General features: G+C 42.2%; 3 protein-coding genes and 1 long non-coding RNA gene across 5 annotated transcripts; 3 read left to right on the top strand and 1 right to left on the bottom strand.

Moving 5' to 3' along the window:
* Positions 1-8: 8 nt before the first annotated feature.
* On the top strand, positions 9-3,616 carry LOC136197273 (band 4.1-like protein 1). The gene is made up of 16 exons (XM_065987003.1): positions 9-278; positions 594-698; positions 793-835; positions 886-961; positions 1,016-1,113; positions 1,178-1,298; positions 1,367-1,543; positions 1,608-1,671; positions 1,717-1,883; positions 1,963-2,025; positions 2,081-2,175; positions 2,225-2,575; positions 2,632-2,704; positions 2,809-2,893; positions 2,956-3,126; positions 3,184-3,616. Exons 1-16 carry the CDS (start codon positions 147-149, stop codon positions 3,256-3,258), a joined length of 1,896 nt encoding a protein of 631 aa, XP_065843075.1. The 5' UTR covers positions 9-146; the 3' UTR covers positions 3,259-3,616.
* A 28-nt stretch (positions 3,617-3,644) lies between these two features.
* Positions 3,645-5,184, top strand: LOC136197278 (L-threonine 3-dehydrogenase, mitochondrial-like). Of its 2 annotated transcripts, none has more exons than XM_065987008.1 (6): positions 3,645-3,779; positions 3,839-3,881; positions 3,953-4,346; positions 4,406-4,502; positions 4,584-4,853; positions 4,929-5,184. In XM_065987008.1, the coding sequence occupies exons 1-6, from the start codon at positions 3,689-3,691 to the stop codon at positions 5,060-5,062; spliced, it is 1,029 nt and encodes a 342-aa protein (XP_065843080.1). In that variant the 5' UTR covers positions 3,645-3,688; the 3' UTR covers positions 5,063-5,184. The 2 variants fall into 2 exon arrangements, with proteins under 2 accessions (XP_065843080.1, XP_065843081.1); XM_065987009.1 differs by having other exon boundaries at positions 4,916-4,990.
* On the bottom strand, positions 5,086-5,723 carry LOC136197283 (uncharacterized). Its single transcript, XR_010672500.1, has 3 exons — positions 5,505-5,723; positions 5,371-5,446; positions 5,086-5,326 (listed from the first exon to the last, which is right to left on the bottom strand). It is a non-coding gene; the product is annotated as an uncharacterized lncRNA (long non-coding RNA).
* Positions 5,724-7,281: 1,558 nt separating this feature from the next.
* Positions 7,282-8,757, top strand: LOC136197281 (leucine zipper transcription factor-like protein 1). The gene is made up of 9 exons (XM_065987012.1): positions 7,282-7,437; positions 7,492-7,686; positions 7,735-7,813; positions 7,874-7,942; positions 7,991-8,056; positions 8,116-8,202; positions 8,262-8,429; positions 8,484-8,587; positions 8,657-8,757. Exons 2-9 carry the CDS (start codon positions 7,532-7,534, stop codon positions 8,682-8,684), a joined length of 756 nt encoding a protein of 251 aa, XP_065843084.1. The 5' UTR covers positions 7,282-7,437; positions 7,492-7,531; the 3' UTR covers positions 8,685-8,757.
* The last annotated feature ends 5,598 nt before the right edge of the window (positions 8,758-14,355 follow it).

Raw genomic sequence — 14,355 nt, 5'->3', positions numbered from 1 at the left:
ACGCGTTCCTCGAGGACCATTCCTCCGGGCCGCGGATCTTTTGCTAATCGTACACACTGTGTACCGCCCAGTCGGACGCCCAAAGCCGACGTTGCATCCCTTTCTCTAATCGCAAGAGGAGAAGAAGAGACGCTAAGTAGCGCGCTATGACTTCGAACGCGGAAACGACAACGAAAAAATCGTCGACGAAACGACGTCGCAAAAACGATCCTAAAGCGAGAGAAATTCATTGTACGGTTTCACTTCTCGACGGCGAAACGCTCGAATACGACTTGGACGTAAGCTGTCGCGGGAAAAGAGAAAAAAGTGGGGCCCCTTTTTGGATCGTTGAAGAAGGGGCGCGCGTCACGTCGTCGGAAGCATTTTGCACGAGCGGAAATCGACGAAAAAACGATTCGCTCGCTCTCTTTCGCTCGTTCTTTCTTTCGCTCGTTCTTTCGCTCGTTCTTTCGCTCGTTCTCCCCCGCGCGCTGGGGTATCCTTTTCTCAATGAGTCGCCGCCTCTCATGAAATTGTTTTGTCTTCGCGCGTCCCCTTTCTACTCTCTAGACTAGAGTACTCTCTAGTACACTCTCTACTACTCTCTACTCTAGCGTGACGCTAAATCACCGGCACTCGTCGATCGCGTTTTCGATCATTTGAACGTGCTCGAAAAAGACTATTTTGGCGTCTTTTTTATCGATCCCGATGGAGATCGGGTAAGGTTCTTGTTCGACTTCCGGTCAGCCGTGATCGGGGCCCCCCAATTCCCCTTTTTTTTTCTATATCCCCCTCATTCGTCTTCTCCTATAGAATTGGCTCGATCCGCGAAAGCTCCTACGGAAGCAAGTGCGCGGTGCGTAAACTTTGTTTAGGGTTGATTAATTAATTAATTTTTTATTTTAGACCGAAATTTTGAGTTTTTTTTCGGTGTCAAATTCTACGCACTCGATCCTAATACATTGCACGAAGACTTGACTAGGTCCAACGGTTATATCAATGGAATTTCTTTTCATCTAATCTATTCTTCTTTTAGATATCAAGTGTGTCTTCAAGTGAAAAAAGATATTTTAACGGGAAATTTGACTGTAAGTCAAGAGACGGCTTCTCTCCTCGCTTCCTATTCCATTCAAGGTGAACACTGCATCTCTTCAGTCATCATCATCATGTCAATAAATAATATATTTAATTTATTTAGCTGAACTTGGTGATCATGATCCGGCTGTCCATGATGACGATTATTTGAGTGGATATCAATTTATTCCTGATCAGCCAGCCGATTTCTTAGCTAAAGTCAAATTGCAACACAAGGAACATCAGTAAGAAGAAGATTCTTAGGCAAATATAACCCCCCTAACCCTAACCCTAACCGCCGTGTTTTTTTTAGTGGACAAACTCCAGCTGTTGCTGAAAATCATTTCTTGGAACATGCTAAGAGATTGGAGGGTTTTGGAATTGTTCGCTATGAAGCACGTGATCAAGACAATGTTCTCATTTCTCTTGGTGTATCTGGAAATGGAATCGATGTTCTTCGAGACGATCGAAGAATAAATCGATTTTCATGGTAGAGTTAGGGGGGTTAATTAAAATTAATTAATAATCATTACTCTCTCTCTCTCTCTCTATAGGCCCAAAGTAATGAAATTGGCTTTTCGAAGGAAAAAATTCAGTATAAAAATTAGACCGTCAGAAGTAAGAAAGAGACAAAATTCATTCGTATCTACACTGTGCATGTAGAATGATGAACATGAGACGACTGTCAGTTTTCGTTTTGACGGCTCAAAGAAAGCGAAATTGATGTGGAAAATTGCCGTCATGCATCACGTCTTCTTTCGCATGTCCGTCGCTATTCCGCCTCCAAAAAGAACCGGATTTCTCAAAATGGGTTCCAAATTTCGATACAGGTAATTTAACCGTAAAGAGCGAGCGAGCGAGCGAGCGTAATAGACAATTCAATTACGATTATTTTGTTTCTTTGTTTAGTGGACGAACGTTGCGTCAGCTGAAAACGATGGAAATGAGCAGACAGCCACCTGAATTTGAGAGGTACACGTAACACTGACGCGACTAAAATGGTTCCTATTATATTATTGATTTATAGGAAACCGAGTAAACGATTTTCAAAGGGTGGAGAAAGCAAAGGAGAAAAGGAAAAAGATGGAGGAGAGGAGGGACGACCAACAAGTCTCAGCTATGGTAGAAATTATTTAATCGTGATTTATTTATTTATTTATTTATTTCTTAGCTCCTGGTTATGTTCCATCTCCCCAAGCAAAAGAATTTGTTGATCGTCAACGTACGTCATTGGATGCTGAAAAGGCGACGAAAGAGACAGAGGAGGAGGAGAAGAAAGAAGAAGATGTTCATACAAAAGAAAAGGAGAGAGAAAAGGAAAATGAGAAAGAAGAAGCAGAGGAAGAAGAAGAAGATGGTGGGGGAGATCTTCCTCCTCCACCTCCGACTTTTCTTGCTGAACAAGCAGCAGAAGTAGAGGAACAAGCAAAAGAGGAACAAACTCCCGGCGGAAAAGACGATCTCGATCCCGATTATCAGGAATTGGAAGATGGAAGCGAACCAACTTCACCTCAAAATACAGGTAATAAAAGAGCAATGGGTTTGTTGTTAATTAAAAGTCATCTCATCTTTCTCAAGTGGGATTGGAGGTCGAGATTCAGACTGCACTCGCTAATTCGCCAATTCATAAGCAACAAGCAAAAACAGAAAAGTTAGTCATCATGATCAATAAGTGAACGCTATTTAATTATTATCATTATTATTATTATTATTATTATTATTATTATTATTATTATTTATTTATTTATTTTGTAGTACAACGGCAAATGGAGGAACGGTGACAGCACGGACGGACAGCTTAGCCGAAGAGAGTTTGACTGTGCAAAATCCTGGCATTGGGGTGGGCTGGCTAACACTATAATAGACTACTATAAAATTAATAGAATAAATGTTTTATTTTAGCCGGCTCCTGAAGTGTTTTTGCCCGCTGGTCAGCCCCAGCCTTTGGATGAAATGTTGGCGAGTTTGGAGGGAAGCGGAGCGACTGTCACTGAAGTGAGAGTCATTACAAAAACAGTCAAAGTTGAACCGGAAGAAGAGAAAGATGTCAAGACTCATCAAGCACATCTAATCGTAAATAGATTATATTCTCTATATGATACACATATTAATAGGGTTTTGTTCTTTTAGAATATTGCTGATGAATTAGATGCTTTAGCTTCTGATTTGACACCTGGAAAAGAAGCCACTCCAACGTCATCTTAGTCACAGTCGTCTTTATTACGTCATCATCATCATCATCATCATCATCATCATCATCATCATCGTCATCATCATCATCATTGTGTCTTTGTTGTCGTCATCGTCGTCTTTTGTCTGTCCTATGTCTTTTTGTCCGCGCGAATGAATGAATGAATGAATGAATGGAGGAAGAAAAGAAAAAGCAAGTAACTCTCATTCAATAAATTCATTACAGTAGTTTTATTATTATTATTATTATTGTAACCGCCACATGCACACGCACTACGTTAGGCTATTTGTCACGTGCCAAATGAATTTATTCGATGTTTGCTGGAGCAGAGGCAGGCGCTGAAGAAAAAATAGAATTAATTTTGTGCTGGAACATACGGGTGGGTGGGTGTGTGAGGGGAGGGAGGGACGTCTACCTCCCTCCCTCCCGTATTGCCAGCTCCTAATGCACGCGATTGCGACGAGAAGAGGCTCATTTCTGGGCTCATCGATGCGTCGATGGCTTAGCGGAAAGCCGCCGCGCATTCTCATAACGGGTAGCGTACGTCGTAGAGCGTAAAAAATCGATCGCGTCCAATTGTTTCTTATTATTTAGGCGGTTTGGGTCAATTGGGTACGGAATTGGCTCAATGTCTTCGGTAAGCAACCCCCTAAGATTTGACACTATCGCTTCTTCTTCTTCTTGTGACTAACGTATGTATGTATGTAGAAGTAAATATGGAAATGACAACGTGATCTTGTCCGATAACAAAGAAGCCGAAAGTGGGACGAGTGGGAGTGGTCCTTTTATTCGTTGTGATGTAACCGACTTTGACTATTTGGACGGTGTCGTGAAAAATGAAGGAATCGATTGGCTCGTTCATTTTGCTACACTTCTCAGTGCAATTGGCGAAAAGAAAGTCGACGAAGCAATTCGTGTCAATATCGGAGGATTTCATAACGTTCTCAATTTGACCAGAAAATACAATTTACGTCTCTTCTGTCCGAGTACAATTGGAGCCTTTGGTCCATCTACACCGAGAATTGATACACCAGATTTGACGATACAAAGGCCAAACACAATTTATGGTGTATCCAAGGTGCACGTTGAACTCTTGGGAGAAGTAACTACTACTACTACTACTACTTAGTTAACTACTAATAATGTGTATTTATATACTAGTACTATCATCAACATCCCGAATATCAAGTAGACTTTCGATGTGCTCGCTTTCCTGGAATTCTATCAGGCAATACTCTACCAGGTGGCGGAACTACAGGTACCTAACTACCTTATCTAACCATGTGCTATCATGAGACACAGTCTAGTCTACCATACTTCTCTTCATCTAATATTATAGATTATGCCGTTCACATCTTTTATGAGGCTATCAAACGGGGTCGCTACACTTGCTATTTGAGACCGGACACTCGTCTGCCCATGATGTACATCGACGATTGCATTCGTGGCACCGTCGAAATGCTTCACGCTCCGAGCGATCAATTGAAAATGAGAACGTATAACATGGCGGCATTCAGCTTCACACCGGATCAACTAGTCAAAGAATTACAAAAGTATGTGCCGCACTTGAAGGTCGATTACGTTATTGATCCAGTCAGACAGAAAATAGGTACTGCAGTGTCAACTCAACTGAATTAATTAATTAATCAATTAATTAATTAATTAATTAAGATTCTTTGTTTAGCTGATTCTTGGCCAGAGAGTCTGAATGATTCAAATGCAACAAGAGATTGGGGTTGGAAGCATGACTACGATTTGGCAAAGACAACTCGTACAATGTACGATATCATCATGAGAAACATTGACAAAGACAAATGACAATGTAATCCAACCGCGCGATGACAAGACCTCTCTCCATGGAATTTTTTATTCTAACTATTCTATCACGTGCCTGGCTCACTGCACTGTACTCAAACACGAAGTAAATGTCTTATAATCGATCTCCTTTGTAGTAAACGCACTCCCAACTTTTCAAGATCTTCATAGGATAAATCAGTAAGGAGACGATTGCCATTTATCCCCGATTCGAGCAAAAGATCGCAAAGACGGGACGGGACGGCACGAAGCCAAAGTCGTTCAAACCTTGGGATTGTTCTTGAAAAACTTGTAGCAGTGCGATAGCCCACCTTCCATCCACTTTCCCACTTCGTACGGGCTCCAAAGAGCTACGCGCAAGACGTCTTCGTTTGTCGTTGCTCGTTTCTTACGAGAGGCGGCTATTTCAAGCTTCGGCTAGGCGTCAGAAAAAAGAATAGCGAACCTCATGACTGCTGTCGACCAAGTGCGACATCGACCATTTCCCTTTCAATTCATCGATTTCACGAAGATACATGTAGAGTAGGACCTCGGCTGTCGGACATTCTGCGATTTCGGACGCTCGCACAGCAAATCTAGCGAACCGATTCTGGCTTCCTATGGCGCATTTGAAAGCCCAATCCCTGCCAGGAAGATGTGCCAGAGCGCGAATCAATAGACCAAACCCTCATGATTTTATGAGAAGATTAGCCCGCGCAGGTCAAATCCTCCGCTTTCGGACAACAGTATCGCTTTCGGACACGTATGCGTAGCTCATTCAAATTTTAATGTTTCGCCTAGAATTTTTTTTCACAAAATCCTCTATCATAGAGCTTTTGAACGCAGTAAAGCTTTAGCCAAATGGTCTAGTCTATCGCATGCTAAAAATCGACGAATATACCGACATCGCACCTCGGTGTTCGGACACCAGTTATTCCGTTTGCAAAGCCCAAATCCGTTTCTAAAAGGATATTCTGAATTTTCTGTAAGGTATTTGAGACGATTTTCAAAAGCAGCTTGAAAAAGAGTAACTTTGCTAAGCAATTGGGCTGTTTAGTGCATGAAAATGCATTTCTTGGGTTTGCTTTAGTGGCCATAAAACTAAATATAGCAACGAGAATACCCAAACTGGTACAGAAGCAAGCGGTGCGAAGAAAAAGTCACCCTTAAACTTCATATTATTGAAAAATTCTGTCACATACCAGTACAGGACGTTACGCAAAATGCAGTTTGTTCAAACTTTATCATAGTGTTTGTACTGTTTATGGTATATTGCCAAGAGCTCAGGCTACGTCAAGCTGACCATCTGCGTTTATTAATTTATCTATTGCGTTCTAAGAATTTCAGTTTGAGTGCTCTTATATAAAGATCGAATTTCAGATTCTTGGTATGACACTCTGGCTGTGATATCTTCAAAAATGTACTTGCTCTACTTATGGAAGAGCACTCCAGAGACAGATACTGTAAAAAGGCGTACTTTTATGTAATGTTTCTGACGTTGCGATCAAAATCAGCACGACAAATGCATTTGGCGTAAAGTACTGTATGCGGCAGAATTTTTCATTAATACGAAGTTTTAGGGTGACTTTTTCTTCGCACCGCTTGCTTCTGTGCCAGTTTGGGTATTTTCGTTGCTATATTTAGTTTTATGGCCACTAAAGCAAACCCAAGAAATGCATTTTCATGCACTAAACAGCCCAATTGCTTAGCAAAGTTACTCTTTTTCAAGCTGCTTTTGAAAATCGTCTCAAATACCTTACAGAAAATTCAGAATATCCTTTTAGAAACGGATTTGGGCTTTGCAAACGGAATAACTGGTGTCCGAACACCGAGGTGCGATGTCGGTATATTCGTCGATTTTTAGCATGCGATAGACTAGACCATTTGGCTAAAGCTTTACTGCGTTCAAAAGCTCTATGATAGAGGATTTTGTGAAAAAAAATTCTAGGCGAAACATTAAAATTTGAATGAGCTACGCATACGTGTCCGAAAGCGATACTGTTGTCCGAAAGCTGAGGATTTGACCTGCGCGGGCTAATCTTCTCATAAAATCATGAGGGTTTGGTCTATTGATTCGCGCTCTGGCACATCTTCCTGGCAGGGATTGGGCTTTCAAATGCGCCATAGGAAGCCAGAATCGGTTCGCTAGATTTGCTGTGCGAGCGTCCGAAATCGCAGAATGTCCGAAAGCCGAGGTCCTACTCTATAGGAAAGGTGTACGGGAATGCGAACCCGCCCGGATTAAAAAATGATCGCTCGCGCACAGCTGAAAAAAATCAGTGGCGTGACTGCTGTCGTTAGGAAAGAGTCAATCGTCTAAAGTACCAATTTCTGTTATCACACCTCGCATCAAAACCGTCGATTCGGCGTTGTTCGACGATTTAATTAAAAGAAAGCAGGTACGTGCAATAGATGTCTATAACGTGCATTCTACGCGTTTTCGTCTCGTCTAGATTGACGGAGGAGACGTTTACAGCCGAAGAACTACGGGACATGTTATTCGGTCTTGGCGCCGTTGTCAAGGGCGACGTCGAATCGGAACTGATTCATACGACGCATACGAACGTTCTTCTGCTACGTCAAGTTTTTCGACAGGCGGAGAAATGGCATCTGAAGTTGAGTGCCGACGTTTCTGAGCTCGAGAATCAGTAAGATGACGAAAAGTCAATTTTTCGTATTTGTAATTTATTTCGAAGGGAATTGATTGAGGAAATTGCTCGATTTGAAGAGAAACAGTTTGCTTCTTCTGGATTAGGATCTGCAACAGCTTCAAAGGTTGCACCACAGGGAGGGGGGCAGACAACTATAAAATAGAATAATGTATTATGTACTTAGACTCTTCCAGCAGCCAAGACGAAATTGGAGCCGTTGAATGAGGCTGGTGGGAGTGCTCTTCTGCAGATGGTTAGTGTGGACTCACTGAGGATTTCTTTTGATTCTATATCTGTATAGGAAATTTCTCGGCTGAAAGAGGAAAATGATAAAATGAAGGAACGAATGCGAATGATAGAAGGAAAGGTAAGGAAAGAAGAGACTCTTTCCTATTGAACTACAATGATTATTTGTTCTTTTTTTAGGCTCATGATGCCTTGGAAGAAAAAGGGAAATTGAAGAGTCAATTAGTGCAAGCTGAAGCAGCTCTAAAAGCAAAAGAAACCAAATCAGTATTTAATTAAAAAATCAGTTGGAAGATAGTTTTATGAGATATTTTCTTGTTTTCTAGTCAGCAGCATCGGATGTTGTTCCAACAACCTCTTCACAATCAAAGGCAAATCCAGTTTTAAGTGGAAAATCTGCTGGGGGTGAAGACGATGGAAAATTGAGGGAAGAATTGGGAGAAACCAAACACGAATTGTTGGCTATCAAAGCTAAGCTTGAAAATGCTGAAAAGGTTTGATTTTTCATACTTGGAACTAAGTAGTGAAAAAATGGATAATGATTTTAGGAATTGGAAAAGAAACTCGGCGAAACGGCTCAATTTACAAACATGAAAAAAATGCTTACGAAGAAAAACGAGCAATTAAAAGATCTTCGAAGTCGTTTAAAAAAGTTAGCACTACATCCATCTTCAATCAATTATTCAGTGATTTTGATTTGGCATCATCTCATTTTCTCTAGATACGAACCAGATGCCGAAATATTATAGATGTCATCTGTACTCGAGTGTGTTAGGACTGGTCGTTTTAGAAGACGCACTGCTCTCTTAGATTAGTAGTACTCGTTTATTAATTAAAAGTGTACGTGCAACAAAGATTCGAATTTTCTTTTCTGGGCGTAATCGGAAATCACCAAATTTGGCGAACTTAATTAATACCGCAGACACGGAACACTGTCCAAATTACTTTCTCATCTAATCAAATCGTTCGCAGCTGCCAAACACTAATTACGCTGCAGCAGCGCGTCATCGGCCCTTTGACGCCTCGCGCACCAAGCGAGAGCGCATCGCACACAAAATTTCATTCTCTCGCGAGCGCGTGTCCGGACTCATTCGGCTGGACGACGTGGCGAACGTCGAAGCCACACAGCGCAGCGCGGTAAGTTCAGCCAGAGTGCTCGCGTGCAATTGCAGCGTCCCTTTGTGCAGATCACGCGAGAGAACGCGCGCGAGGCACGCACCAAGCACGCGTCTCTCCAACGCCGAAACTGTAAGCCAATCGCGTCTATTCACTATGCAGGCGTCGAATTCTCCTTCCAGATCGTTCGCACGCGCGTGGACGCGGCGAACGCGAGACGACACGACACGCCGTCGAGCAGAACGAAGATCGAAGAGCTCATCGGAGCGAAGAGGACGTCGCAAGGTAAGCGGGGGAATTTGTAGCTCCTTTTTTTCGCTCGCGCGCGTTTGTTTCTCGCGTACGCGTGCATGTTTGTGTGGGTGCGTGTTTATCCCTTAGGCCGGGGCCCCCAAGCGCATTCCATCCACGCACAACGCTAGCTAGGACTAATGTCTAAACGATAATCGTCCCCCCTTAGAGAATCCTTTCAGTGTTGTTCGTGTGTTTTGTTTCGAGAAGTCGTGTTAGGCTACGTCATTTCCGTTTGGCGAGCGGCTATTTTTAGCGACTTTTGTAGTTAGGGGTTTCGAGACGCTCGCAATGACGCACCCCGTTCCGGCGAATGGGCGTGCGTCATGATTAGGATAGGGAAGAATATAGAAAAGGGAAAAAGCAGTGGTGCATTTAGGATGCTAAAAGACATTTAGAAAAGAGGAAGCATCCACCAAAGCTTTAGGGGTCCAACACTTCAGCTAAACACGTGCAAAACTCTCGCTAACCGCCCCCATACTATTCCTTTACGTATTCCTATTCCTATTCCTACTCCTATTCCGGGACAATTTGTCCTGGGACAATTTTAAAATTGTCCTGGGGACAATTTGTCCTGGGGACAATTTGTCCTGTGACAATTTGTCCTAGGACAATTTGTCCTGGGACAATTTTAAAATTGTCTTGGGGACAATTTGTCCTGTGATAATTTGTCCTGGGACAATTTGTCCTGGGACAATTTGTCCTGGGACAATTTGTCCTGGGACAATTTGTCATGGGGACAATTTGTCCTGGGGACAATTTGTCGTGGGGTCAATTTGTGCTGGGACAATTTTTAAAATTGTCCTGGGGACAATTTGTCCTATGACAATTTGTCCTGGGGACATTTTCTCTTGGGACAATTTGTCCTGGGACAATTTGTCCTGGGACAATTTGTCATGGGGACAATTTGTCCTGGGGACAATTTGTCCTGGGACAATTTGTCCTGGGACAATTTGTTCTGGGACAATTTTTCCTGGGACAATTTGTCCTGGGGACAATTTGTCCTGGGGACAATTTGTCCTGGGACAATTTGTCCTGGGACAATTTGTCCTGGGGACAATTTGTCTTGCGACAATTTGTCCTGGGACAATTTGTCCTGGGGACAATTTGTCCTGGGACAATTTGTCCTGGGACAATTTGTCCTGGGACAATTTGTCCAGGGACAATTTCTCCTGGGGACAATTTGTCCGGGGACAATTTGTCCTGGGACAATTTGTCCTAAGACAATTTGTCCTCGGGACAATTTGTCCTGGGGACAATTTGTCCTGGGGACAATTTGTCCTGGGACAATTTGTCCTGGGACAATTTGTCCTGGGGACAATTTGTCTTGCGACAATTTGTCCTGGGACAATTTGTCCTGGGGACAATTTGTCCTGGGACAATTTGTCCTGGGACAATTTGTCCTGGGACAATTTGTCCTGGGACAATTTGTCCTGGGGACAATTTGTCCTGGGGACAATTTGTCCTGGGACAATTTGTCCTGGGACAATTTGTCCTGGGGACAATTTGTCCTGGGACAATTTGTCCTGGGACAATTTGTCCTGGGGACAATTTGTCCTGGGACAATTTGTCCTGGGACAATTTGTCCTGGGACAATTTGTCCTGGGACAATTTGTCCTGGGGACAATTTGTCCTGGGACAATTTGTCCTGCGGACAATTTGTCCTCGGACAATTTGTCCAGGGACAATTTGTCCTAGGGACAATTTGTCCGGGGACAATTTGTCCTGGGACAATTTGTCCTAAGACAATTTGTCCTCGGGACAATTTGTCCTGGGGACAATTTGTCCTGGGGACAATTTGTTCTGGGACAATTTGTCTTGGGACAATTTGTCCTGGGGACAATTTGTCCCCAGGACAATTTGTCCTCGGGACAAATTGTCCCGGGACAATTTGTCTTACGACAATTTGTCCTGGGACAATTTGTCCTGGGACAATTTGTCCTAAGACAATTTGTCCTGGGAGAATTTGTCCTGGGAGAATTTGTCCTGGGGACAATTTGTCCTGGGGACAATTTGTCCTGGGACAATTTGTCCTGGGACAATTAGTTCTGGGGACAATTTGTCCTGGGACAATTTGTCCTGGGACAATTTGTCCTGGGGCCAATTTGTCCTGGGGACAATTTGTCGCCAGGACAAATTGTCCTGGCACAATTTGTCCTGGGACAATTTGTCCTGGGACAATTTGTCCTGGGACAATTTGTCCTGGAGACAATTTGTCCTGGGACAATTTGTCCTGGGGACAATTTGTCCTGGGGACAATTTGTCCTGGGACAATTTGTCTTGGGACAATTTGTCCTGGGACAATTTGTCCTGGGACAATTTGTCCTGGGGACAATTTGTCCTGGGACAATTTGTCCTGGAAATTCTAAATTAATTCAGAATAAATTCTGCATTAATGCAGAATAAATTCTGCATTTATTCTGCATTAATTCAGAATTAATTCTGCATTTATTCAGAAGTAATTCTGCATTAATTAAGAATAAGTTCTGCATTAATTAAGAATAAGTTCTGCATTAATTCAGAATAAATTCTGCAATAATCTAGAATAATTTCTGCATTAATTCAGAATAAATTCTGCATTAAACCATTATAAATTCTGCTTTAATTCAGAATTAATTCTGCATTAATTCAGAATAAATTCTGCATTAATTCAGAATTAATTTTGTATTAATTCAGAATAAATTCTGCATTAATTCAGAATTAATTTGGTATTAATTCAGAATAAATTCTGCATTAATTCAGAATAAATGAAGAATAAATTCCGTTTTAATTCAGAATAAATTCTGCATTTATTCAGAATCAATTCTGCATTAATTCAGAATTAATTCTGCATTAATTCAGAATAATTTCTGAATTAATTAGGAATAAATTCTGCATTAATTCAGAATAAATTCCGCATTTATTATGCATTAATTCAGAATTAATTCTGCATGTATTCGGAATTAATTCTACATTATTTAAGAATAAATTCTGCATTAAGTCAGAATAATTTTTTCATTAATTCAGAATAAATTCCGATTTTATTCTTCAATAATTGAGAATTAATTCTGCTTTTATTCAGAATTAATTCTGCATTAATTCAGAATAAATTCTGCATTTATTCAGAATAAGTTCTGCATTAATTCAGAATAAATTCTGCATAATTCAGAATAAATTCTGCATTTATTCAGAGAATGTGAGATTTTTTCGCGATGTTTTAGCGCGCGTTACACTCGAAAAGCCCTGCTCGTCGTTCGTCTCCTGTGCATCGCTTAGCGAGCGAGTTTGAGGTTCTTGATCGACTTCTTGTCGTGTTCCGTCACGTTCTGAACGGTTATTGCTAAGTTTTTCGTCGTCATGGCGTTTCGGGGTGAACGAGCGATCTTTTAGAACGATCGCCGACGTATCGTCGACTCACGACGGAGCGCCTGTCGTTTTCTTCACCTTACATACGATCATGGATGCTTCATGGCAGCATAGCTCTCGTAAAGAATATAGAATGTTGAAAAGAAAGCTGAAGCACCTTGTCTACGTAAGTTCACGATCTTTTATTCTGCATTAATTCAGAATTAATTCTGCATTTATTCAGAATTAAATCTGCATTTATTCAGAATTTGTCCTGGGGACAATTTGTCCCCAGGACAAATTGTCTTGGGACAAATTGTCCTGGGACAATTTGTCCTGGGACAATTTGTCTTGGGGAGAATTTGTCCTGGGGACAATTTGTCCTGGGACAATTTGTCCTAGGACAATTTGTCCTGGGGACAATTTGTCCTTCTCCTATGCCGTTTGCCTTCTCCCTTTGCCTTTTGCTTTCTCCCTTTGCCTTTTGCCTTCTCCCTTTGCGTTTTGCCTTCTCCCTTTGCGTTTTGCCTTCTCCCTTTTCGTTTTGCCTTCTCCCTTTGCCTTTTTCCTTCTCCCTTTGCCTTTTTCCTTCTCCCTTTGCCTTTTTCCTTCTCCCTTTGCCTTTTGCCTTCTCCCTTTGCCTTTTGCTTTCTCCCTTTGCCTTTTGCCTTCTCCCTTTGCCTTTTGCCTTCTCCCTTTGCGTTTTGCCTTCTCCCTTTGCCTTTTGCCTTCTCCCTTTGCCTTTTGCCTTCTCCCTTTGCCTTTTGCCTTCTCCCTTTTGCCTTTTGCCTTCTCCCTTTTGCCTTTTGCCTTCTCCCTTTTGCCTTTTGCCTTCTCCCTTTTGCCTTTTGCCTTCTCCCTTTTGCCTTTTGCCTTCTCCCTTTTGCCTTTTGCCTTCTCCCTTTTGCCTTTTGCCTTTTCCCTTTGCCTTTTGCCTTTTGCCTTTTGCCTTTTGCCTTTTGCCTTTTCCCTTTGCCTTTTGCCTTCTCCCTTTTGCCTTTTGCCTTTTCCCTTTGCCTTTTGCCTTTTCCCTTTGACTTTTGCCTTCTCCCTTTGCCTTTTGCCTTTTCCCTTTGCCTTTTGTCACTACAGCTTTGTGTAGGAGTAGGCCCCTACAGCTTTCTGAAGGGGATAGACTGTTTAAGTTTCGTTGTCATTACAGCTTTCTGTAGAGATAGACTCTTTAAGTTTCGTTACCCCTACAGCTTTCTTGTAGGAGTAGGACCCTACAGCTTTCCGTAGGGATAGACTCTTTAAGTTTCGTTACCCCTACAGCTTTCTGTAGGAGTAGACCCCTACAACTTTCTGTAGGAGTAGGCCCCTACAGCTTTCTGAAGGGGATAGACTCTTTAAGTTTCGTTGTCCTGGGACAATTTGTCCTTGGACAATTTTTCCTTGGACAATTTGTCCTGGGACAATTTGTCCCAGTGTCCTGGGACAATTTGTCCTGGGACAATTTGTCCTGGGGACAATTTTTCCTGGGACAATTTGTCCTGGGGACAATTTGTCCTGGGACAATTTGTCCTGGGGCAATTTGTCCTGGGGACAATTTTTCCTGGGGACAATTTGTCCTGGGACAATTTGTCATGGGACAATTTGTCCTGGGACGATTTGTCCTGGGGACAATTTTCCCCAGGACAAATTGTCCTGCGACAATTTGTCCTGGGACAATTTGTCCTGGGGCAATTT

Source organism: Oscarella lobularis, chromosome 17 (genome assembly GCF_947507565.1).
Source record: "Oscarella lobularis chromosome 17, ooOscLobu1.1, whole genome shotgun sequence".
Classification (NCBI taxonomy): domain Eukaryota; kingdom Metazoa; phylum Porifera; class Homoscleromorpha; order Homosclerophorida; family Oscarellidae; genus Oscarella; species Oscarella lobularis.
This window is presented reverse-complemented; position numbering and strand designations above follow the sequence as displayed.

What these genes read in the sequence shown, in the direction of transcription:
- LOC136197273 (XM_065987003.1), top strand. Translation starts at nt 147, where the DNA reads ATGACTTCGAACGCGGAAACGACAACGAAAAAATCGTCGACGAAACGA. An exon ending in TTGCACGAAGACTTGACTAG is followed by an intron (nt 962 to 1,015) that starts GTCCAACGGTTA and finishes TTCTTCTTTTAG; the next exon opens with ATATCAAGTGTGTCTTCAAG. An exon ending in TGCAAAATCCTGGCATTGGG is followed by an intron (nt 2,894 to 2,955) that starts GTGGGCTGGCTA and finishes GTTTTATTTTAG; the next exon opens with CCGGCTCCTGAAGTGTTTTT.
- LOC136197278 (XM_065987008.1), top strand. Translation starts at nt 3,689, where the DNA reads ATGCACGCGATTGCGACGAGAAGAGGCTCATTTCTGGGCTCATCGATG. An exon ending in GCCGCGCATTCTCATAACGG is followed by an intron (nt 3,780 to 3,838) that starts GTAGCGTACGTC and finishes CTTATTATTTAG; the next exon opens with GCGGTTTGGGTCAATTGGGT. An exon ending in TCCAGTCAGACAGAAAATAG is followed by an intron (nt 4,854 to 4,928) that starts GTACTGCAGTGT and finishes TTCTTTGTTTAG; the next exon opens with CTGATTCTTGGCCAGAGAGT.
- LOC136197281 (XM_065987012.1), top strand. Translation starts at nt 7,532, where the DNA reads ATGTTATTCGGTCTTGGCGCCGTTGTCAAGGGCGACGTCGAATCGGAA. An exon ending in GTTTCTGAGCTCGAGAATCA is followed by an intron (nt 7,687 to 7,734) that starts GTAAGATGACGA and finishes TTTATTTCGAAG; the next exon opens with GGAATTGATTGAGGAAATTG. An exon ending in CTTCGAAGTCGTTTAAAAAA is followed by an intron (nt 8,588 to 8,656) that starts GTTAGCACTACA and finishes CATTTTCTCTAG; the next exon opens with ATACGAACCAGATGCCGAAA.